The following is a 26,300-nucleotide window of genomic DNA, read 5'->3' as shown; positions in this document are numbered from 1 at the left end:
GTATGTGCAAAGAAGCAAAGGTATTCAAAGTAGTTGACATAGCATTGCATTGCAGAGCCTCTTAGAAATGATTAGCTGCTTTCAATCCACATTGTGCTGCCCCCGAGAACATTAACCCTTTTGTGGACTGATATGTTGTCATTGTCACATAGTTTTTGTTTTATATATATTTGTAGCCCCATACATTTATCAAGTATAATATAATTTAACTTGTAGTTTGATTGTATTATATTTTACCCAGTAATACACAACATAGTTAAAATGAGCTGCACTTAAACTAACAGTGACACAGTTATATATTATTACATAATAATAATAATAACAATGTAATACAACCGGCAGGAGCCATTTTAACATATTAAAGAAATCCAGAAATATTAGATATTTGGTTTTATTTCGTAGTGGAAGATTTGCCCATTTAATGCACATTTGCACATCTGTTCTAAGTTTCAAAAAACAAAGTAATTAAACTGGTTAATTCAAGCAGATTAATAGAGGCCACTTTTGTGATTTTACTAACCTCACTGGTTGGATGGGGCCCCCCACATCAAATTCAGTTTAGGGCCCCATAAAGGCTGCTTAAACATATGAAATTAGTTTGAATATAATTATATTAAATATATAATATTTAAGATTAAATCCCCTGCTGCTTAGTTAGTTTAGAAGTCAGCCTCCTCTCTGACTCTCATGGAGTGAAGAACATGAAAACAAAAACGGACATATTCCTGTTTTCACTTGCTCCCTCCATGAAAACACCATTAACACGGATTGACCAATAGGATGTCGTGTTTCCCCGGTGAGCCCGCCTCCCGCCGCCTCTGATTGGTCGACGCGGTCCTCCATTACCTCTCATCCGCTTGTCTCGCTCCGTGGAGGAGTAAGGTGAAGCTAACTGCGAGCGGAGGAGAAAGGAAAAGCTCATTACCGGCGAGGAGGGTTCTCAACACACGACACAGAAGCAGTTAAAAGTGAAGTGAGTACGTTAGCGTGTGGTTTTTCATCCATTCGTGAAGACGAGAGAAGGATTCAAAGAAGGCTGAACACGGAGAGTTGTTCCGGGAATGAGCAGGTACGAGACTTCGGTAGCAACAGGTGCACCCAGTATCGCTGTGGTAGCTCGGTTTCGGTCGTCAACTGTCAACCTGTTCTTTACTTTTCCAGCAAAGAACACGGTTTTGTGAAAATAATCCTAGTTCTTTGTGTCAAACTTACTTTACTAGGTCGTGAAGTAGATGTTGTAATGCTTGTTTTGTTGCATAAAGAGGTGGAACGACGTCTCGATTAATCGCTTAGTCGATCGCCATAAAATGTGTCAACTTCATTATATTCAAGCAATCGACTATGAAATCACCTTAATGTCACACTTACATGACATTTATGTTGATATGATGTACGCGGGCTAAGCAACAGCTGGACGCTATGAGTTAAAATATAATTATTTGACTGCGATTTTTGTTTATTTGTATATTTATGAAGATCCGCATTATTAACTGTGGCCTAAACTCTTCCTGGGATCCACCTTCAGAACACGTGACATACTGATTTGATTTGTAAAGTCAAGCTACAGTTAAATATTCCCATTAATATTTATTTAAAACAAGTTGCCATATAAGCACATGACAACATTAGAATATTATAATCAAACAGTGAAACTTTTTTTAATTGGTGTTTAATGAGTTCATAGTTCGTTTCATAAAATGGCAAAATTGCTTAATGTAATAAAACTAAAACTGTCATTTTTTCACCTTAAATATTTGGGTGTTGCTCTTTCAGTGTGGCAAAACAAACCTTTGGCCCTGGAAAACTCCATGGACAGGTTAGTCAGTGATGAACATGCTTGTTTGTTGCAGCACTGTAATGGATGGTGTGAGACGCTGTGTGTTATCACAACATTACCATACAGTTTGTGTTGCCCATTACTTATGCACTGTCTGTTGTTGTTGACCACTTATGTGTCCTTCCTTAACCTCATCTCCTCGCCTCCATTTGATACCTGCTCCTGAATTATGCACAGGAGGGGCCTTTCTGCCTAATGATTGGAGTATGTTTTATTTAAACTGGGAACAAAAGGCACCACGGCCATGGCAGGGCTGCTTTGGGAGGAAACCAGACACTAGTGTTTTGTGCTGGGGCTGAAACTGAAGCACTCATGCGGCGCGTTGGTCGGATGGTGGGAGCAGGAGCAGCAGCACACTGGCCTCCCTGTGTGCTGCTGCTGCTGCTGCTGCTGGTTGACGTGCTCCGGCTGCTGTGCTGACCCGACTCTCCTCCGGTACACCCACAGAGTCTGAGATGGAGGCTGCAAACAGAACCTCACACAGATGTTACTGCAGAGAAGGAGCATGTGGGTGCGATGCACATGTATAATATATATATATATATATATATATATATATATATATATATATATATATATATATATATATACAGTACTTGGACAAAGAGAGGCACAAACTGATAAGCAATACAAGTTGCCACAGTGATAAAAACTTGCATTACTTATTCATGCACCAGTGGATGTAAGTACTGACTCCTGAGTCCTGATGAGGCAGAACATCATTTTGGAGGAACTGGTTAAGTTGAGGGCTAAGATTTGAATTGAAGTAAGGTAAGGGTTAGGCATAAACTGGTTTCTGGGGTTAGGGGTGCTTTGTTTTGGCTGTCCTAGGAAGAATAGCTATGCAAACCTTTGTGTGTGTGTGTGTGTGTGTGAAGATTAAAGAGGAAAGGAAGCCAGAACAAAGGATGTGAAGCAAATAGAAGGGCAGGATATAAAATAGAGAAGGGTCACAAAGCCATGGGCCATATGTAAACTGATCTCTGTCTCTGTCTGTCTTTGTCCTTGAGAAGAAACTAGAATGTGCACACACACATATATACATGTTTTATGGACAATGTCGTGCAGAAAAAGCAGAATTAGTTAGTGTAGTGCAGCACCTGTGAACACGACTTTGTCAGGCTGGTGTAACAGTTTGCAGAACAGCTGTTGTTGGTGCTCTCGTTTGTTGTTTAGCTTTATGGGAGTTGTCATCTTTCAGTGAAAATGACTGTATTACTCCACCTCTGCAACAATGAGGTAACTGTTAATTATGTTCTCACTGGTACAGATCATTTCAGAATCAATAAGTTGAAAGGTTGACACATCTTTCTAAGCTGAGGTAATCCTACACAGTTTCACTTTGAACTCTTAGTGACGTGTCGGAGTGAGATAATTGACGAGGATGTAACGGGAAGGTGGCAGAGGTATAATCATCGGTTTCTATTCTTACCTGCGTTGTTTACATTTTCTCACAAACAATAGTGTGTTGTGATGTCGTCACGACACATGAGCGCCTCCATGTGATGCCTTCACTGGCATTGTTGTTTTTAAGAAAAATAAGTACCTCTTATCTTTGTGGCGCTGATGAAGTAAATGGTTTAATGAAAAGAATGGTGTCATTTATTTGAACACAAAAAAAGGATTGACTCACAATGTCTGTATCGGATGTGTGAAAGGATTATTAGTGGAAGTATAAACTACTGGCACGTGACTTAAAATATGAAGAAACTGCGGTTATTGGTTCACCCGAGGGAGCAAACATAAAAGTAATTCATTATTAATAAACAAGGATACATGTGTGCCTGTTAAATAGACTTTGGCTGCCCAAGGTTCATCAAGCTTGTCGATAGGATTTAATTTCATTTTTATTTAAAAAAAAAAATAAATAATAATAATAATTATATCCTGATAAATGCATGGTTGATCACAACATGCCAGTATTTAGGTTCACTTCATGTTGTATGGCGTCATTCCAGGCATCATTCCAAGGTTCCTACAAACACTGATAACAAGGTCATGGTGAATAATTTATCTAGAATAAGAGCTCAAAGGCTCTTTTAGATATAGTTCCCATTCAGTGTTTACTTGCATGACTTGGAATGACTAATTAAAATTAGTATTTTGGACAGTGTCACTTGAAATACAGCTGTTATTTTTAACCTTTTGGTTACAGCAATTGCTGAAATTACTACTTGTAATGTGAAAGTCAAAACCATACGACACGTTGTTGTTTTGTGGTGTGTAAAGTGTATTTTTCAGTTTAAAATAACTCTTAACACTAACTGTTTAAGGTCTAAATGTTGACTGTATTCTACCCGCCCATTGGCAAATAGTAGGACAATAACATCTAAAGAGCCACATATTTCCTTCAGAAGTTTGTCGGAAGATAAATATCATTAATATCAGAGTTAAGTGAGCAGAAATACAACTTAATACATGTGCTGAATGACACCTGGTTTGTGCTGATTCAGGTACACTTTACTCTCTCCACCACCTTCTCGTTTTCTCTTCTCCCTCATTACCTCCGTCCTCTTTTTCCACAGACACAGACGGGGGCGTTTTATTTTTACCTCTCTACGTTCGACCACTCGCTCGTCTGCTGTAGTGAGATATTGTCACATCCTCCCCTCTTTTGTCAGACGAGTAGAAAAGGCCTCTTCAAGTCCTGTAAAGCAGATGGATGTGAAGGAGACAAATGGCTGCCAAAGGTTATCAGTGGCTAATGCGCCTGAGACCCCCCTGAGGGCAGGTGGGAAAGTGTGTATGGTTATGTATACGTCTGTCTGTCTGTCAGATTTTGTTTATCTGTCAGGACCACGCCTTCACTATTGTATTGGACTCTTATTGTGAGGCGGCAGTGTCGTATGTCGTGTGGGCATTTGTGTGTATGTGTGTAGCGTCGGTGTACTAGTACCCTACCTGTTGTATACATATATATGTATGTATATGTGTATATATATATATATATATATATATATATATATGTATATGTATATATATATATATATATATATATATATATATATATATATATATATATATATGTATGTGTATGTATATGTATATATATATATATGTATGTATGTGTGTGTGTATATATATATATATATATATATATATATATATATATATATATATATATATATAAAAAGAGAGAGAGCTGCAACTAACGATTATATTACTAATCGATTAATCGTTTGTTCCATAAAATATCAGAAAAGCTTAAAAAATGTTGATCGGTGTTTGTCAAACCTGGAAATGATGATGTTCTCAAATCACAAAAATTATTAACTTTTAATGATTTCTTTGTTATCCAGAGCAAAGGAATGTAGAAAATATTCACATTTAAGAAGCTTAAAAAATCGGAAATAGTAGGTTAAATAGGCTCCTACCTCCTTGAATTCTATACGTTATTGTATTGTCCTCTGCTGAGTAGGCAAAATATTATGTTAATTTCCATACAGGAGAAACTAAATGACCTCTGCAGTTGAGCACAGAGAAACAACTATTAGCTATTAGCCCAAGTACTCCCAATATATCGTCATGTTGGCTAAAAGTCTAATATTTTGCATCCGTACTAACAAACTAAATATCTTTCCAAGTCATATCCACAACATCCCAAACTCCAACATGCCTCCTCTTCAATTCATTTTTGGTTCTAAACAGATTCATTTATCAATTTGAATTTATAATCACCTATCTTTTACTTGTTTTACATCCCTTTAGGAAATGTTTGCATCATATTTTCAGTAAAGCAATTTAAAAATCCAATCAGCAAATTGATTTCACCCCCATTTACTCCAAAGGGCCGAGGCGGGCTCCAGTCGGGGGATCTGTGTTCTAACACAGAGAGGCAGAAATGATGAGTAAATGTGGTGGTTTGAGACTGTTACTGTTTCCATTCATCCTTTGTTTGTGTTTGAGGGGGAACTGTAGAAAGACGGACGAACTTTAGTGTGTGTGTGTGTGTGTGTTACACTACCATAATCCACTGTGCCAACAGTAAAGCTGAGGGGACGGGGAGGACGGGGGGGGGGGACGGGGTGTCTCAGATTTCATAGCTCCTGATGAAAAGGTGTGGGTGAGGGGTTGTCACCGGGACCCGAGCCGCCCACAGACACGGTAATATGGTGATATTGTCTAATAAAAGAGGCATTTACAGCTGTCAGACATGGCTGGAAATAGAGGCTTGATGTCTTGGTCTTTGTGCGTCTCTGTGTGTGTCCAGAGAGGGATCTGGCCCGGACACCTGTATTTATTACACTGGAACCTTTTGGTCCAAGTTCAAATCCAAGAGTTGGTCCATTTAAAGAAATTACACAAGTTTACAAAAGTTTGATCATTTCCTCTGTCCTATTTCAGTGTAAAGTAAATATCTTCAGTTGACATTGTTTTGATCTCTGAGAAATTCCCTTTTTCCCTATTATTTTTTGACATTTAGTGGACTAGACATTTACGACATTTATTAGAACAAATAATCTACAGGTCATTCAACAGTAATGATCATCAGTTGGTGGTTTCAGCCTTGTTTTTGGTCTTGTCTGCACATATTTGTACGTTTAACTCGCAATCTGTTGTCGTAAAAAAATACGACCTTTGAGTCCAATAATCAACTGTCTGGAACGGGCCAAAACAAAAAAGTCTTGAATAAGACGTAACGGAGCCAAGTCAAACAGTCGAACAGAGAAAAAGTAAAAATATTAGTAGAACGAGTACAAAAGGGCGTGTTTTCTGTCACAGGAAAGAGTAAAAGGTCCCTGTCAATAATCATACCAGTGCTTTGTCAGGCAACATCAACATTCTGACTACCACACTGCATACTTCTCTCCTGGGTTACAAAGTCCAGAGTGTGTTGCGCTGTTTTCTGGTGAAGTTTAATCTTTGTGTGATTTATTTTACAGCCTAAAGCTCCACCTCACCACCACCACCGCCATGTACCACCCTCGTGTTCTCCCCCTCCACTGAAGTAGGAAACTTTGTCCTTTGTGATCTGGTTGACAAAATTACCCATGGTTTGCAGACTCTGGGGAAATACAATAGCGATTAGCAATCACTTGACTCCTGAGCGTGATGATCAGTGCTATTAGATTACCGATTACTGTTTCCGAGGCGAGGCAGTTATGAAGCTAATCTCGTCAGAGATAATGGGAGATCATCATCTGCAGCATGTAGACCTGTATAACCTGAGGTGTAGGAGGATCCCTGTAATTATCGGGACATCATTTGTGCTCCCACTTTCTGTTTTTGGTGGTATGGAGTCAAAGAAATACAGTCAGTGTTGTTAATGAGCTGCAAAGTAAGAAAGAACGACCAGACTCCTGATGAAATAATAACTGTCTTTAATGTCTATGATATCGCTTTCTGCAGCATGAAGCAAACCTTTCCACAGTTTGAGAGAATCTTTCAGCTTGTACATAGAAAGAATTGTTGGCCTTCTACCCCTCGATCGTCTGCTTCTGCCTGCCGACTAAAACCCAGACCTGTGTAGACGATGGACACACTTGATTCCCCCTTTGTTGCTCGTATACTGAGACGGCTGAACAGCGTAGACGAGCGTGACTTCATTGTGGACAGAAATGTACTGTGAGTGTTCACCTGGAACAGATTAATTACGTATCAGAAAGCAGCGAGTGCTTTTAATGCCAGATGTTTTCCATGTCTACACGAAAAGGCTGAAAGAGGATATTTTAATAACTGCCAATCACCATCAGGTGTGATTTTAAAACTGTAAGAGTCCGTGTATGGAGAAGTCATTGAGCTGCATGTTGAACTTGACAATCTTTGCACTTTAAACTACTTTATTATGGTCTTGGTACAGTTTTTTTTGCTTTTCTGGCACTGCACTTTTCACTAAATCAAATTTATTCTCGGTTTGTTTAAGAGGAAGGAAAACTCTGCAGTGTGAGTGTGAAAGAGGAGACTGGAGGTGAATTTAATGGTTTGCCAGATGTTTGGCTCTTATAAAAATGTTTTTATGAGGCTTGTATTGAGACTTTTTGTCTTATTTTGTGTGTGCTTTTGGCTTTTTCCTAGCAGTCAGCCATGCTGGCTATGGTCTGCTCTCGATCAGCACTTATATTTTTTACTTGTTTATTTTACAAATGTTATAATTCTAAATAATATCTAAAAGTCTATATCAAATATCTAAAGTCTATATGATAAACACAAACGTTTGTATGTTCATAGAGACCCACAATTGGACTTAAAGTAGTCTCTGACCTCTAAAATCAGTCAGTAATTTGTCCCAGTTTTGTGTGCATTCAGCTCTGTGCTTTTGTTGACTTTACCTGCAACTATGTTGATGTCATTAAGCCGATGTCACCTGCCTGTCCTCGCTCTGAGCCCGGCAGGTTAGTTTGCAATTCAAATGTGTGTTGCACATGTTTCCATGTTGCTTATTGTGTATCTGTCCTTTGTATTCTTTTCAAAGCATCCTTAAAGGACCATGATCCAGTTTTCTCTCTATATCCTCATATTTCGTTGTGTTTTTTTACTTCCTTACCAGACATGACGTCACTGACATGCACATGTCGCAACAGAGCATCCACGTGTGAATGACTCCTGCTGATAGCATTGCAAGCTTTTACCTCTCATGTCAGGGACTCTTTGGAAGAATTAGATGCTTGAAATCCACTTAAATCATTGGGTTTTTAGCTGATGTTGTCTGAAATTTAAGCCACACAGGTGTTTTCTGTAATTATTTATTAGAGCAATGGTTCTCCAGGTTTTTATACCAAGTACCACCTGAGAAAATATTGATCCTTTAAAATAGTAACACCATTTTCGCCAACAAATAGGTCAAGCAAAGTCAGCTACAGACTTTTCACAGGAAGCAGATTTACTCCCAATAAGGTAATTTGCTCTCATCATCCTCCTCTTCCTCATATTTACTTCACACATACCCTAGGATATACAGTAGAACAGTGTTTTTGATTTTCCATCAAAGGAAGCTCGGTACACGCACCACCGTTTGGTATTTGAGGACTACTCTAGTTCAGGTTTGGTGGTTATCAAACACAGAGGTCGATATTTTTTTCAAACAGAGCATAAAATATGATACTCTGGCTTTAATTGCCTCATATGAGATGGTTCTAGGGAAGCAATAAGGCCAGACGAGGAATTCTGTTATCTCGGAGCTCAGCAGCTCGTTTGGTGACTGTAACCTGACTTTAACCACTCCAGGAGGTCCAGTCTTTACTGGATGGGAAAACACCCAGTTCTCATTATGGACTCGGAGTGTCCTAAAGTGAATAGGATAGTGTGTCGATGTGGCGATTTTAGGATTTGTGTGGCTGCAGAAGGATTGGGATGTATTTTCCCATGGAAAAAAGCAATGTATAAATAACCCAAATACCCCCATCTGTTGCAGATACAGGGGTGAAATGATGCTGTCTGATGGTGTTGGATAAATAGAACATTATGTAGCTGAAAGCATCCATCTTTAAATAACATTTGCATAACATAATTCCGCTGTCGCACTGAGAACAATGACCTCTTTGCTGTACCTGATGTACCTCCTGAGTCCTGTACCTGCCCTGATTGCTTACCAAACACATTCCTTTCTGTCTTTTGCGAGGTTCTCAACCCTCAGCCACACTGCCATAAAGTGTCACCTGTGTCCCATCTCTGATCTGTGTAGATAGATCTTTTTTTTTTTACTCTTATCTTAGCTTTCTTATTTTCTTATAGCAGTTAGAGTTTCCTTTTGTACATTAGTGGCACATGCTGTACGTTATGTGGGTAATAAAACCACACGGCTGCAGAGAAAACACCTGATGACACATTTCTGTAGGATAAACCTGGGGAAACCTGGTCCTTTTGCTGTAACTACACAATAAGTGAGGTCCAGAGAAATTACTCACCGATGAAAGGAGGAGACTGATTCTAAGAAGTTTCATACAGCACACTAACAAATAGCAGTGTTTTATTATATTTGCTTTTTACTCCTAACATAGGCCCCAAACAATGCCAGTTACTGTTTATTATCATGCAAACGAGAACAGCAGAACAACGTACACAGACAACTAGGTCATATTCTATGTGGCCTTCGAGTGACACCGCACTCACTGTGTAAGTCTATTAACAGCTTTTGCATGACATTTTTCAAGCATTAATGCTTTCCATGAATAGCACCGTTAAATACGTGTGATGTGTCAACGTACAGCGGCGTGCACAAAGACGCCATTGTTCTCTGCTGCCTGTGGACAGAAAGATACTCTTTGGTTTGTCATTCTAATATTTCAAGAAACCCAAACTAATCATCTGTATGTGTTTGTATGGTGGTATTTACCCTCATTGCTCTGCATCCTGCCTTGTTGCACTGTTCTTATTTGCTCTTGATGTCAAATATGCAGAACCTCACTTGTGTTTTTTTGTTTTTCTGTGACATTAATTAATAATTGGTTATATTAACGAAGAACAATGCACGCACTGTGAAGTCAGTGTCTCTGCTGGTGAATTCACGCGGTGTGTCATGGCTGTGGCAGTACCAGCTCTGGGGCCGGGCCACCACGGGTGAATACCTCCATCTGACATGTCCACGGTCAGCTGCTCACACCACACAGCTCATTATATAACAAGACAGAGGTGGTGTATATGCAGCCGGGCAGGACAGACACCACCATACGCTGAGCTGGCACTGGAAAATCTCGTCCATATTTTGACAGTTTGTGGTTTATGGCCTCAGTGTTGTCAGCCCTCTGTATTTGTCTTGTGGACAAAGAAAGAATTACGAGTTGTTTGCTTGGTTCATCATTTCTCTGTATCCTCTCGTCCTTTGATCAGCTCGAGATAATCTCAGCGATCTGATGTTAAATCAGCTATAAAACTGTCGCCAAAGCTCTTCACAACACAGACAAGAGGCCAATGGAGACTAACACATTACGGTCCTTGACCACCTGGACTCAGGTCTAAAACTTCAGTGAAGAGATGCGGTTCCACATGACGGTGTGTTTAGTGACGAGTTGTGCTCAAACAGACACTGGGAACACAGGAACAAAAGCTGTTGTTTTTCCTCCAAGATATTTTTCCATTATGATGAAGTCGGCGAGCGTTTTCCCACCTTTTGAACAGGAAGTGGATCATTTTCTTCCCCCGTGGTGTTTGTCCACAGCTTCCTGCCAGGCCAGGTCTCCTTTTTTTTTTTCCTCTCTCACTCATCTGTGTTTTTATCTACTCATGTATCCTTGTCACGGACCTCCTTTGTCACCGTGGGTCCCTTGTTGTTGGCGATAGCTCATGTTTGCTCTAAATAAGGTAATCTCCTGCTTTTGTAGATTATTATGTAAGATGCTCTCTCTTCTCTACAATGACACTGATAGCGACCTCCTCCTTACATCAGGAAGTGTTTGCTGCCTTGTACACAAGTCATTTTTTGACTAAGGTGCAGGTGATGTAACTTTTTTTGGACAGCATTTTATTTGGTGTACAGTTCCTTGTTGTCCATGATTGCCCTTGTATAACTATTTCACATCTGACTTTGACCCAGGTTAGTGTGTTCTGGCACTGTAATGTGCATACACATGTAGACACAGTTGCACACAAAATAACCCGCAGCCTTTTACTATTTGAGAGTGGAGGATTTCCTACCGTATCCATTTAAAATCACCATAACTAGATCATATTGCAGCACTCTGGGGGGGGGGTCCTTAATACGAAAATAATTGTCTTCTCAGATGCTACTCGGAGGCAATAAGATGTTTATCATTTGCAGAGTTCATTCGATGTTCAGTTTTAAAATGAATGCTGCCCACCAGCTTTTCCTGGTTAATAGTTAACCAGGAAATGATTATTAATATACTCTCTCTGATCTTGCTACTGCTGTGTGGGTGCGTGTGTATTGTGTGGTTTTGGTGGAACATGACACACAAATGCTGATGTTGTCAAGTTTGGCCAGGTCGGTGTAGAAACACAGTTCAACTGAGTTGTGACAGCTGGTTGTGGTCGGCTAGAGATTTTTAGACACTGGTCTGAGCCGTGAGCGCCCAGCAACAAGCAGCTCTCTACTCCTACACGGAGGAGAAATTTCACCGCAGACGTTGATGATTCAGTACAACACAGCTTTCCCTTTCCCGCCACTCGATGCCCTGCTCTGTCTGTAATCAACACCCGAGCACTTCCACCTTTTCAAAAACGGCTTCCTCTCTGTTTCTCTTTGGTCAACAGACAATGGCAATGATGTCTTTGAGGTCCTGTGGGAGACTTGAGCCCAGAAGTAAAGTCATAGCTAAGCATTGTTGCTATTGTGATGGCCCCTCCATCTGTTTTAGGCTTTGAAAACATTTGTGATTTGAAGGCACCAGGTAAATGTTGAGGTCAGCTCAAAAATAGGGTCGTACAGTATGTCAAAAGTACATTGTGACGATAAATTATGGCCCTCTTGCGCTAAAAGGTTAGTGAAACAATGTTAACCCTATGGTGGTTTAAAGCATAAATACGATTGTGTTGCGGCTAAACCTAACAAAGTAGGAATGCTGTCTACATACAGCCAGAGAAGTAAAGCATTGTTTTTAAATCACTTTACAGGCTTTCATCACAGCAGACATTTTGAATTGGATAAAAAGCATTGGCATTACAACTAAAATAAATGATTTATTTTTATTGCACAGGAAGCCATAGCTTCATATTTTATAAATAAAGTTGGATTGGATAGCACTAAGCAAATCGGCAAACCAGACACCAGGACTGGCATCATATGTCCTTTTGTTTTAAAAATGAATGTAGCCAAGATCTCTTCTGAGGAATTCTGCTCTCAGTACAATGACTGATTCATCAGCCGGGCTTGTGCAGGTCACACATCATAGTGAAGACACTTTATTTGCTCTTTTTGTTTGATGCTCATGGAAGGCAGGTGTCATTAGTCATTGCAGGTAGGCAGGTGTCATTAGTCATTGCTTGAATGAAAATTCTTCTGAAACCTTCACATGCGAGCCAGCAGCTGGTATGCAGTGATCGGTAATCATATTAATTACACTTTGTTAAACAGGCAAACGTGTTTGCTGAAACATTTCTTCATGTTTTACTACACGAGATTCAAGGAAGGATACAACCAATCCATTTAGCTCCTCATAGACCCAGGGCTTTGTCAACTCTTGGTTGTCAGCAGATGTACGGTCGCTGTGCCAGTGCAGCTAACAAGACTATAGGTTTTGGCACAGCGTCAACAACTATTCTTTCCCTGTCTCGCTCTCAATTATTTTTGTCTTCCCAGTTTCTTATTTTGCCTTTCTGTGGCATCGCTTTTGTCATCCTCCACACTCTGTCATCTCCTTTCTGTTTTTGTCTTCCCTCGGCTTCCCCGATGTCTCTTGGTCTCGTCTCGTGTCTGCATGCATACGTCTCAATCAGGCCGACCCTGTGTATAATCTCCCTCTCTCATTCATTGGTTCACTAAATCCAATCTTGCTCTCACTTTATCGGACACATTGCAGTTCCCTCTGTCCAACGTGGTAGAATTTTAAGCTTAGTTGTCTGGCAGAATGTGGATATCATGAGCTTATCTTTGTTTAGATGTGTCTGTAGTTTGTTGATCCCTACTGTGGACTTCTCATGTAATTGCGTGTGGAAATGATTTTAAAGCTAAAAATCTGATTTGTTCCTCAAAGTATTCAGACATCATTATTGGCCCACAAGATAAACAAATGCCTCTGCAGGTATGAGTAGGAGTGTCTTGTGTGTTTCCAACTTGTAATAAATCAAAGTACCTCATTCAGTCCAGATCTGTCTCGAGTCATGGCAGATGTATACACAACAGTTGTGTTTTTATCAGGTAGACACAACCACAGAACCTGGTTACAGCTCTTTGCACCAGTTTGCTTGACAATGTTCTTACAGGAAAAACTAACAAACTATTACGTAGCTTAGCTCCACCTCTGACAGCAACAACAGAAAACAATAGAGAGGGCAGGGACGGCCTTTGTCCGACAATAGACGGTCACACAGGGCTTCTGAAAGTGGATGGGGTCATTAAGGGTGTGTTTTGATCCATGCAATTGTGGGTTTTAATGTTTGTTATGGTTTACTTGGCACCGATAGCATACTTATCAATAAATCACATCAGTCATAATACAGCAGTAACTTTAACTGTCAGGTCACGAGTAGAGTAGAGGAGACTAATGAGGAAAAATCAGGGTGATGGTGGGGATGGTTGTTCTTTTTTTTGGGAGGGGGCTGCGGGGGGGGGGGGGGGGTGTTAGGCTGGGAGGTCATCCATCCACCCACCGCGACCCCCTCCCCTCCTCTGTTCTCCCTCCTGCCTTGGCCAGTCTCCATGTGCCCGGCTCAGGGCCTTGGGAATGAATGGCGCCCGGTTTCTGCTCCGTCTTTGAAGCCGGCCAGGAATGCGAGGCCTCTTTTTTTTTTTCTCTCTCTTTCTCTCTCCCCTCTCTCCCTCTGTTGATCAGGCTGCCGGCAGCACTCGCAGCTATCTGTGGCAGTGAAATATTCCCTCCGCTGGGTTCATTGTGCATCAGAAAGCCGGACGTCATAGGCTGGCCAATCAGCAGGTCCCTTTCTGCAGCCTTGGGTCTCTGTGGGGGGAGAAAGGGACTCAGTAGAAGTCTTCCCTCTAATATCTGGCTCTCCTGGTTACTTAGTCCGGTCCCTCTTCAGAGTAAGAAAGATGTTTTAAAAGAGAAACAGGGGAGGAAATGATTTGGCTTATCCTCATTTAAGTTGAAACTTGGGAAACATATTTATTTCTCTTATGGAAACTAGGAAGGTCAGCAACTTGGCCTCAAAGTTTGGGTGAGTTTTTCCAGTTTATTTTTTCTCTTGCTATCTTTTTTTAGTTAGTTTACAAACTGTTCTGCAAGTTTCCTTCACCAGGTGGTTCCCAGTCAGCAGCCGCTCTGTTTTGACTGTTCATGCACTCCTCTAGTTTTGTGTTCAGCTTTTCTGCTGTCATTGTTCCGTTCTCTTGTCTTCTGTTGTTGTGGTTTGTGTATGAGGGTATTTGTCTGGGCTGGTCACCTTCTGCCTCACCCCCCTCCCTCCCTTCCTCCCTCCCTCTCTCTCCCCTCTGTACATTTAGTCACTGCCTGTCCCCTCCATCACTTCCACTTGAGCGCTCCCCTGTTTCGAGAACCCCTCTCTGTTCGCTGAGGGAAGAGAAGGGCCAGGCTCACACAGACACACCATAGATCAGAAGGCCCGTGATAAACACATGGAATCCCCCTTAGTACTGTAGTTTGAAAGGCTCCTGGGAGGTGGTTTTTTGTGTGTATGCAAAACGACCACCAGTATCATCTTTGCGTCAGGGGTTTTCAGCTTGCTCAACAAACCTGGGAACATTTTGGTCAGTTAATCATAAAGAAGATTTCAGTGCATTTTCTTTGTCAGTCAGCATTTCTTTTTGTTGGTGAAATTCTTTGAGAGAATGAAGAGGGATAATTAACACAATGGTGAGGCACAGAGTTGATGAACTGGTTGGCTTGTCTTTGTTTTATTGGCAACATTGACCTTTCTGTGTGCGTGACAGGTATGCAGCTTCAACTCGATGACACTAAAGGACATGCAGGTCACACAAGAGAGAGGCCATTTGCTCCGTCATTAGAGCCTGTGGTAAAATCTGAACCTACCATTAACTAACAGCCGCTCACTGACTTGGGTTCACCTGATATTTGATGATCTCAGGTGAAGAGAGCAGACATAAAACATGTATCCATTTATTCCAGTCTTTAAATTAATGTCCTGTATAGTATGAGTGATTCAGCAAATCCAGTATAAGAGGCCTTAATATTTTAAAAATTTGGTGTTTGCAAATATTTTATGGGTTTATTTTGCTTGACTGTGTCTCAGTTGGACGTTTAAATAAGAATTGTATTTGGTTCATTTGTCTCAAGAACCTGGGCCAAAGGTAGACAATCCTTCATTAGCCAGAGGGCTGTGTAACACGGCATTATGTACCTGTCACATGACTAATCTTCACATATTTTGGTAGATCCATATGGAATTCCTGACATTTTTTGCGCGTGTGCTGCAACATGCACCGCTGACCTCATGGCCCTTCATTAGGGGCCTCGCTGATGCAAAAAATGGCAAACTCCCTTCAGCAGGTGGTGAACTGTACTGACCCACAAAGCCACGCTGCAGTCACACATGAAGGAAATGACATGATCTCAGTGCTGATTTTATAGAACAGTGATGGCTTTTAAACTAGCTAGCTTACTAGGTACCTTCATACCTGTTACTATTTTGACACAGCCTTATTTTGATCTGCAATCTATGTTGACTAAAAACCTTGAATTTTAAAGTCTTCATGCTGCAGAACATTTGAACCTGTTACTAGAAAAAATGTGAAAACTGTGAACAAAACATTTCTCTCAGGAGGAATTTGACCTAGAAATGTCAGACAAAGATTTTGTTCACTGATGAATTACTGCCTCCCGGCACCTTCATTTATTATTTATTTATTTATTTTGCGTGGATGGTTTTTATTAACAAGTAGAAGAAGTAATTTCTTCCTGTCTTATCATACAAAAATCACATTATGTACATACTGATAGTGTGGAGAGATTTAAGAGAGCTAACTTTTCAGGCTGATAACAAGTCTGTACTTTTTTGTGTTTTATCCCACAGGAGCGACTGAGAAGACTTTACCAAGAGGCTTTGAAAAAGTAAAAAAGGAGGCAGGAAAATGACCTAATGAGTGGCAAGTGTGACTGACAACCTGGTGCAAAAGGTTTTGGTGGTACTTTACCCAGTTTCACCAACAAAGCACACTCATGCATCAGTGCACACACACACGCGCCACACATACAAACCCTGCCCTTTCCTTCATGCCATCTGTCCCGGTCCTCCATGGATTCCTGCAACTTCCACTTTGAGAGAATGAGCAACGTGGACCTGCATACTCTGAGCCTGCCTGTCAGCCGGCTCTCCCCAGCCAAGTCCAACAGCAGCATCGTCGAGCAACTCGCCCACCACCAACACGGCAAAGGAGACTCTGCGTACAGCTCCTTTTCTGGTGGGTCCAATGCCCCAGACTACCCGCCTCCCTTCCTGCAAGATGACCTCCACTCCAGCTCCTTCAGCCACTATGCGGATCTTAAGTATGTAAAGTCCATTTACCATCCCGGCCACGTCCTGCAGTCTGATTCCAAGACCATGGACCAGCTCTATCGCTCTGTGGAGGCTATCTCTCAGCACTATCATAACAATTCCAGCACCAATGTAAACCAACACAACAGCAATGACGGTTTCCATAACAACAACAAAGCACTCTCTAATCAAGAGGTACCTTTGGGGGCTCCGACTCAGAATCCTCCTCCTCCTCCTGTGTATCCTCCTCCAGTCCCAGCACGCATGGATAGTTTCATAGCCACAAAAAACTTGGAGAACACCAGGGTCCAACACAACAGTTCTGAGGTTAAACCCCAGCATGTACAGTCGCAACAACAGTCCAGACCTTACAGTCGATTCCACTCAGAGCAACTTTGTTTGAATTCCCAAAGCCACGAGAAGGTTAATTCAGATACGGGCAAATCAGGATTCAAGATTGACTCTGTATCTGCAGTCTGGAAGGCCCCTCAGCTGCAGCAACCACCGGGCTTCCGTCCTCACCTTCAGACTCACGATCAGACGAGAGTTCCACTGAATCCAGAATACCTTTTCATCATGGATAACAAAGCTGCCCCTGAGCAGCGCAAATCCAAAAATGTTTCAAGTGGATCTCCGCCCCGAAGCATGAGCCAGTCTGAGCACATTAAACCCACGCGGCTCTCCAGTGGTAGTAATAGTAACTTTGAAAGCCAACGCAAGAGGGCACACTCCGCTCATGATTGTCTCGGGTCAGAGCCGACTCGTGCTGCGAGCCCCTGGAATGCTGGTCATAGTTTTACCAACAGCAGCATCCAACACAAGGGTCAGTTCTACTTTGTCACAGGGTTGTCTAAGCTGTCCGACTCAAGCGGTGCGTCCGTGTGCGGCTCTGATGCCGGAAGCGAGGGCTCCACTGTGGTGGAGAAGCACCGAATAAGAGATCAAGAAAGAAGCCACAGCACTATGGATAATTTGTTCAGACCTCTCCGTGAGAGTTCTAGCACGTCCAGCGATACAGTTCCAGACGAGAGAGAGGGGTTCACCTCTGTGTCCGAGGGCAAAGACATGTCCTCCAGAAGTCAGGATCAGGAGAATCACAGACCGTCCTTCAGCTCAGTGCGTTCCTCTCAAAGCTTTGACACCTTAGAGGAAATCAACATGATCGAGAATAAAGAGGTCGGTCGCCACACTGCCAACAACCCCATTTTCTACTGTGGACCTGATAGAAACTGCCTCCCACATTCTGCAATGCAAACGAAGGAAGTCACCTCACTAATAAGCAACGAACCGCCCGGCTACTGTAAGAGAGAAGAGCGGGCAAAGAGAGGGAAACGGCAGCCTTTAGGGGATGTAGCCAGCGAGAGGATAAACAAAGAAACCACTCCGCTTCTCTATCACCTCACTGAAGCTAACAGGATAGCTCTACAGCCCAAAAAGGATTCTGATGTCGGCGTTAAAGGAAAGGAAGCAATTCTCAACAAACTAGGTCATGGAGATGTGTTGGTAAATGACAATGAGAGACTTCCACAAGATGACATGAGGAAAAACGATAGAGGGGATGTTGCCTGTAACACACTTGATGACTCCTTTAAAAAGTACTACAAAGAGAAGCTGAAGGATGCCCAGTCTAAAGTCCTGAGGGAGACCTCTTTTAAAAGGAGGGACCTGCAGCTGTCATGGCCACACCGTATCAGGCAAAAACCTGAGTTCAGGCCGACAGTGATTCACTCTTTCTCCACTTCACTGGACTCTGAGACATCCACAGACACACTAACTCCATCTCTGATCTCCGAGGAGATGGAGCGGCCGAGTATAAAGGAAGAGGACAGGCAGGAGCAAATGGAGGCAAACGGCGAGACCGAAAAGGAAAATGGAAAGCCAACAAATGTCGCTCAGCCACAAGTGCCACGCATTGGTGGCAGGAGGCGATTGACTCCAGGGCAGAAGAAGATGTGTTTCTCGGAGCCGGACAAACTCAATCTGCTCGGTGGTACCCCCGCCCACTCTGCCTGCCACTCGTTTGGCAATGAAAGTGAGAACCTCTTTGCAGCTGAATGTGAAAAAGAGGAACCTGAGCAGCAGGGAGAGCAGGGACTTGTCGCAGCCCGGAGGAAGTTGTTTGAGACAAGAGGTCGTGCCCTTTCAGCATCAAGCACCTCAAAAACGGACCTGAAACATCTGCAGCAAAAGGCCTTGGTGGAGTATATGGAGCGTAAGACGAACCAGAAAGTGGCTGAGCCACAACAACCAGTTCCTCAGGTACCTCCTCCACCGAGGCAGAGGCACTCTCTGGGGGAGAAACCATTCGACTGGGGCCCCAGGCCTGTATCGGGGAATATTGAAGGCAAAAATACAAAGAAGAAGCATCCCAGACCCCACTCTGCAGGTCGCATCCTCGATTCCTCCAACAGCTCTATCAGGTAAGAGAGAGAAACAAAGATGAAGAAAACTCTTGATGCTGTGTTTTTTTCTTGTGTTGTAAAGTATTCTATTTTCATCAAACAGGTATGCACAGTTCTTCTCAGCACAGTCTTGTTCAGGTCAGTATGCTGGCCAGGCAAATCAGCCCAGAGGGAGAGAGAGCCAAGGCCCCTGTCAGGGGAAGTCTGCCTCAGCAGAGAGCCTCTTGGACCAACCAGATCCTCCGGATTTCTACAGGAATAGGTCAACATCCACGCCACATGCATTTCAGGTAAGACATTTCTTGACACTTAATATGGGCGGAAGTGGAGTTGGGTCATCTTTCATTCTGCTAGTTTACATGCCGATGTGTCCTTGGACGAGACACTTAATCCCAAATTGCTGTCGGCTGTCACTTACAATTCTCTTTGGATAAAAGCATCTGCCAAATTCTTTTACATCGTCTTCTGTTGAGCTCAGAGGAAAGTGTGTAACCTTTTTGTTTTTTGTTTTTTTTCGTGCTCTGCAGGCACACAAGTACGAGAAGGAGCCGTCACCAATCTATGCTATGGAGACCTGCAGGTATGTACCAGCACAGCAGACAAATTGGGGCATTTGTATTGGTTTTAGGTCCAGCAGAGTATTACTGTAGGTCAGTGATGTGTGCACTGACTGTGGCACAGACTTTAAATCTTAGCCTGATTCACTGTGACACTGGAAGGTCAACACCCACCTGCTCCAGCAAAGCAGCATTCCTCTCAAAAGAAATATGCACGAATGCGAACAGAAGAATCATTGAGTGAAACATTTTTAGCTCTAAAGAATATGCTTATTAAATGTCACAAATGTGCCATTTCCTTCTCTTCATTCACCATTTTTATATGAATTACTTCCTTATATTTGATGCTGAATGTCTGTCTCAGTCCCCAGATAAACATCACTGAGGATTCCTTGGTAAAGCCAATGTTAGCGGGCGGCCAGCAGCGTGTGGTCGCACAGAGGGGGAAGTCCATGGAAGAGCTTGGGACTTTGAAATTAACAAGACCCTCGGCTTTAAGTAAAAGTTCTGAGCAGCTGGATCAACTGTGGAGACGTTCGACTGGGTCAGGAGGCCTAGACCTGGACAGGAGGAGTTCTTCATTTATTACTGAAGTCAGAGAAGCCCAGGGGCTGGAGAGAGAGCGGAGGAGACAATATCTGACAGAGCAAGTCGGAGAAGAACCAGACATTGTTGGTCAGAAGAGCACTCAGGGACAGATGCAGAACCAAACCCAGAAAAAAAGCCCACTGAAGCAGAACTTTGAGCCAGGGGTGGATGTGACGGTGAGTACAAGTAGATCCACCTCCCCAGCCTCCTCCTCCACGTCCCAAGCCAGAGTTCACTCTGGATCTCCTGGATGTCACGAGCCTGTCATAGATGAGTCCAGGTCCAGCAGACTGCCCAGTGAGACACCATCGCCCGGAGGTCCGGACACCGGTGAGGAGATCAAATCCACTCCCACCACCCCGATCCAGACAAAGCCTCCTTGTGAAATCAGGCCTTGCTTCAGGTAAGAGTAGATTCCCTCTCTATTCACTGAATATTGATGATTTGTGTTAGTGTGTTGTGATGTTTCTCTCGTGTGATTGTCCTCCAGCAGAGTCAGGACTACATCACAGAGAGATCTGTCGGTGGATGAACCCAGCGATGACTTCCCACCACCACCTGATCCGAATGAAGAAGTGTCTCTGAGCTGCGGTGTCACCACAGATCCGTCCCTGTGGATTCTACCTCCAGAAGAAGACATCACAGAGGAAGTCCAGAATGCAGGGCTGACGGACGACATGTTTGAAGACGAGTCCACCGGCTCAGCTCCTCAGACCCGGACAAATGAGACGCCTGTGTCTCCCCGCACGTCTGTCTCTGACGCAGACGTCTCTCAGCAAGCGGAAGAGGAGACAAATACAGAAACAGAGGAGGACAAGTCGGAAGAAAAACACCAGGAGGTGGAGGCGAGGGGAGCACCAGAGGGAGAGACCGAGAGCGCGGAGGAGCCCCGTGAGAAACCTGAGTGGGGTGAGCTTGTAGAAGCAGTGGTCAGTGCCGACCAATCGCTGGCCAGAGTGTTCTACCCGCTGACCAATCGTAAAACGGCGCTGATGCTGATGGAGCAGCTGCTGTCGGAGGACACGCTGCTAATGGAGGAACACTACAAGAAAAAGCAGGAGCAGAGAGGAGCAACGGAAAGGTGCATGAACTTAAAACAGCACAGTAAACTCAAATGTTACACGTGTTGTTTTTTGTAGAAAAGACAGTTGACATTGTCCTTGTGCAACAATGATGATTAGGATTCTTATTTTAATGTTTCAACACCGTGGAATGTGATCCTGGTGAAATCCTAATCATCTGAGCTTTGTCGAATCACACACACACACACACACACACTCTGCTTCTGTAATCGCACTTTCAGATACACAAGGAATGTGCAAATGCAGTCATTGTTTCTGAAATGACTAAATGACCCTGGGTTTTTTGTGCAGCGTGAGCGACATGTGACTGTACATCCTTCACACACAGGAGGAGACACATTGACCCAAACATGTCTTTTATGTCTTTGCAGTCCTGACGTGGTCCACGGTGCTGAGTCGGCTCCTGACGGCCGTAAACGTCCGCACACAGACCTGCAAAGCAGAAGTGATATCGCTGAGAAGAAGGTAGTTATTAACTCATGCAAAAGAATGGACGGTGTCTTACAGCACACATGTATATCTTTTTTTTTACCATTGAAATCCTTAAGTTCCTCTTTTTTTTTAAATCAGAACAGAAATACGGTTTTAAATAAAAAAGATAGTGCAAGCTTTGTGAACAGGCGGTTAATGATAAACCAGGCAGAGCAGGAGACAAACTGTGAACTAAATGCTTCAGCCGTGGCCTCATAGGTTTTATATGGATACCATCTGGATGCTGTTTGGCCTGAAGTGACTCAGTTCAAGCGGAGATTGCTGCGCCTCCTTATCACATGATGTACTGTCTGCCTCTTATCAGTGTCTCCAACGTGTCTAATGTTTGCCTGAGCTAATAGCCTTCCCCTTTTCTCCTGATTGCCTTTTGTCACGTATCCTATTATCTGTTAGATAATATGTTAATTAGTATCTAAAATTAGAATGAAGTCATTTTTCTTACGTACATTTCTTCTCACAGCAGCTGTTAGTGTCACGTATCGGGGAGCGTTTACATTCCCTGGAGAAGATGCGAGACGACCTCCAGGTGGACATTGAGGGGAACACGGGCCGGGGGGAGGCGCTGGAGCTGCTGGTCCGAGAGTGCTGTCAGTCAGTGGAGCTGGAGAGATACAACCTGTTCATCGGAGACCTGGAGAGGGTGGTCAGCCTGCTGCTGTGCCTCTCTGCTCGGCTGGCCAGGGTTCAAAACGCCCTGAGCACCGTGGACCAGCACACAGATGCTGAGGAGAAGGTGAGGAGGGACCAGAAGATCTGTGGGCCCAATCTAATCTAATCTAATCTAATCTAATCCTCTACATGTGTTAATTATTCTGTAATCTCCAGGAACATATGGCAATAATATAAAAGTTCCTCACTGCAATTTTGTGTAGTTATCTGATAATTGGGGACTTGAAAACGTCCATTTTTATCACTTTTGTTTGTTGGTGCTTTCTCTCACAAGCTGTAAATGCCCAAAAATCTCCCAAAATATCTAAATATAACTGAGTTGTCAATTAGAAATCAATTAGTGAGCACAAAATGGTGAAAACTGTCGATCACTGTTTCCCAATCCTCCAAATGTGTTGTTACGTCCACAAACCAAAGATATATATTCCTTTTTGGAATATATAAGTTCTCAGAAAAATCTGAGAACTTAATGTCAATTAAAAAGCAAAAAACCATTGTCTAGCTGTTGGTGCAGCCCCTATGACTGATATCTGTGATTAATGATCATCGGAAAGTCCATAAAACCACTTAAAATCTACAAATGCACCACCATGTTCTCTCCATATTAGCGCACCAGTGAATGCGCTCCCCGAGGGCGATGCACTTTCACGTTGCCATGCAGACGTCACGATGCAGCGCAAGCCGGTTTAGTTTCAGGTGAGCCGTGGACCACGAGTGAGCGTTCGAGCCGCACGGCTGCTCCCCTGTCCTCAGACGCGCTCTCATTGTGTTTGAGTTAGAGCGAGAGAGCAAACAGAGACTTTGGGGAAAAGTTGAAGGGCAAGTTTCACAGAGTCATGGTTTTTTTCTTACTGTGTGGAATTCAAAAAATGCATGCCGGGGTTTATCAGAGTGGTTAATTGGTCATTATTGGCTTTAGTCCGCGTTTGAGCCAGAAGATTTAATTCCTGACACTGGTTTCATTCCAATAGGTCTTTATTTTACATTCTTAAAAGATTTTTATCACTCTGTGTGTTTTTTATTCAGAATTATTTTATGTTTGCATGGATGCATTAGACGTCTGGATTCATCCATGAATGGACGAGGCTGCTGAACACGCGGCGTACACTCAGGGCTTGTTAGAGGCTCATTTGTTTTCCTGCTGTTATCAGTAACACTGGTATTTACACTGACTCACCGAAACTCAAGCCTGGGTTTCGATGACATTTTGCATCTACCCTGCCCTCTGTTGACACAAGGAAAGATTGCACCTGCTGACCCGTGGCTGTTTGAAACATGATCCCAACAACTTTTACAACTCCAGTGATGTATTAGCTCTCCATTAAAAAACTGTATAACTCTCTTTAACAAGGTTTCTGTAAACTGTCTCTTAAACATTCTACTTTCTATCAAAACAAGCCAGGTATGAGTGCGACCGTTCACCGCCTCTGTCTCCCCGTGCGTCTCTTTACGCAGCAATCTCTGGACAGCCGCCACCGTCTGCTGTGCAAGCAGTGGGAGGACGCCAAAGACCTGAAGGACAACCTGGACCGGAGAGAGAACCTGGTGTCCACGTTCCTGTCGCGGCAGCTGTCCGGCGCGCAGCTGCAGGACTACCGGCGCTTCGTGCAGACCAAGGCGTCGCTGCTCATCCAGCAGAAGGACCTGGAGGAGAAGCAGAGGCTGGGAGAGGAGCAGCTGGAGGCTCTGTCCACCAGCCTCGTCCTGTGAAGAAAAAGAGGAGAGGAGGAGGAGGAGGAGGAGGAGAGAGGCGACGGGGGAAAAAAGCCCCGCTGTGAATGAGGATGTGTGGAGGAGAGGTTTGTCACTCTGCCACATACAGACACAAGATAAGGAAATGAAGTGGTACTTTTGTCCCTTTTTTAAGAGTTTGACAGCACTACAGGAGAAACTCATCATCGACTGTCGAGACTGAACCCAGGCGGTTCACCCTCTGTCTGCAGCGTCAGTCTAACTGTGACTTCAAACAGATCTTTCTGTTTATTTGTGTGCCTTGTTGTTGTGGAACGTTCTCCGTTAGAGCCGCCGTGTGGAAACCCTCGCGTCCCGCTGTTAGAATTCAGTGTGAACTTCTTCTTCTTCTTCTTCTTATTTCATGAAGACGGTCGTGCTCCAGCTCTGTGTCTGCACGTCTGGAAACTATGATAAGCTTTAAGATTTATATAGGGCTTCAGTGAAAGTGAGTGGCCTGAGTGTACTGTATCATATAGATGTAGAAAATCTTTTTTTTAATTTTCTTATTTTTTAATGTTTCAAATGAAAGGCACTAAAAAAACAACCAAAAAAAGGTGAACGAGATGAAAAAAAGCACTTTGTAATGATACATAAATGCACATTTCTTCAAACATCTGATTTGTTTCTCACAATAATTTCAAACAGAAGCCTTACTTACTTACTTACTCCATCCACTCTGATTTGACATGTGCAAATATCACTAAAGTTTGAGCTCATGTCTTAAAAACCTCTTTAAAGCCCTTTATTAATTTATAAATCTGTCCCTTTTGTCGCAGAAGTGACAAATGATACTTGAAATACTTTTTTTTAATAAATAATAAGAGGAAAGTCCACAATCTTCACTTCAGGTGTCTTAAACTCATTTTGTATTCACTACCCTCCACAGTCTAACCCCCCCCCCCCCCCCCCCTCCTTTTACACGTGTGTAACATTGATGTCAGTATCTAATTAAAAAAAAAAAGCCCTTAGCACACACACAAATCACACTCTCAACAAAAGTAATCTCACGTCTTTTGCTCCCTGGTTATTTTTGTAATTATTTTTGATAGTTGTGTTGTTATTATTCATCATTGCCCTGATCCGTCTGAGTGTTTTTGATAGAAACCTGTGTGTGTGTGTGTGTGTTTGTGTGTGTGTGCGCGCGTGTGTTTGCTCTTATGAAGTCAGAACATTATGAAAACACTCATATTTAAAGTGCTGCAGCGTGCGGATTGACTGTATTTATTGACGAACACAAATCGCGGTTGAAGAAGCAGAGAGAAAAACTCTTGCGTCCGTGTTTTCTCCACCACCGACATTTCTCTGCAGATTTATGAGCGTGTTCCTCCGTTTGCTTCACAGATGCATGTTTGTTTTGGCCTTTGTTGCTGACGCAGACGCCGAGGCTTTAGAAAGACCTTTGTGTCGCGCCCTGCAGTGTGCTGGAATTCCTCAAGTATGCAAGAGAGAGAGGGACCACCATTTTGGAAAGAGAGAGAGAGAATGTGAGTGAAAGGCTTGGGCTCATGGATAAATGCTCCCTTTTGCTCTCTTGTTGGTGTTTGTGCAGCAAACAGCAAACATTTCACAGCGGTCGAGGTCTAAGAAAAGTGTTTTGTTTTGGGTTTTTTGTTAAGTAGGATTATATTTGCCTTGTTGTGCGATTGTGTTTCAAACACTCGAGGCCGTTTGACACCGCAGATACAAACAGAATCAATTTAAAAAGAAAGAAAAAACCATGTTTGAGTGAGTGAGTGAGTGAGTCCCTGCTGACGAGACGAGAGCAGACACATTTCTAAAAATCCACTTTCTCTTCATTTATTTCACACTTCACACTTCTTTTCTGTTGAGATATTGAGTTGTGTTTTCCAGGGCCGGTTTGGAGTTGTAAATTCCTGTGATGTTTGTAATATTGTGAATAAATTAAGCTCTCCCTCTC

The 26,300-nt window shown here is 42.9% G+C and overlaps 1 protein-coding gene across 6 annotated transcripts; it reads left to right on the top strand.

The window, feature by feature from the left end:
- Positions 1-865: 865 nt before the first annotated feature.
- shroom1 (shroom family member 1) lies at positions 866-26,300 on the top strand. 6 transcript variants are annotated; one of them, XM_058627328.1, is made up of 10 exons: positions 866-1,069; positions 6,721-6,785; positions 16,397-19,278; positions 19,364-19,550; positions 19,788-19,840; positions 20,182-20,808; positions 20,896-21,486; positions 21,859-21,952; positions 22,440-22,712; positions 24,104-26,300. In XM_058627328.1, the coding sequence occupies exons 3-10, from the start codon at positions 16,619-16,621 to the stop codon at positions 24,356-24,358; spliced, it is 4,740 nt and encodes a 1,579-aa protein (XP_058483311.1). In that variant the 5' UTR covers positions 866-1,069; positions 6,721-6,785; positions 16,397-16,618; the 3' UTR covers positions 24,359-26,300. The 6 variants fall into 6 exon arrangements, with proteins under 6 accessions (XP_058483311.1, XP_058483312.1, XP_058483315.1 ...); XM_058627329.1 differs by lacking the exon at positions 6,721-6,785 and adding an exon at positions 1,774-1,816; XM_058627332.1 differs by lacking the exon at positions 6,721-6,785 and having other exon boundaries at positions 20,899-21,486.

The sequence above is a fragment of the Solea solea genome, chromosome 4, assembly GCF_958295425.1.
Source record: "Solea solea chromosome 4, fSolSol10.1, whole genome shotgun sequence".
In the NCBI taxonomy this organism is placed as follows: Eukaryota; Metazoa; Chordata; class Actinopteri; order Pleuronectiformes; family Soleidae; genus Solea; species Solea solea.
Note: the sequence above shows the minus strand (reverse complement) of the source record. Positions and strands in the feature narration are given on the sequence as shown.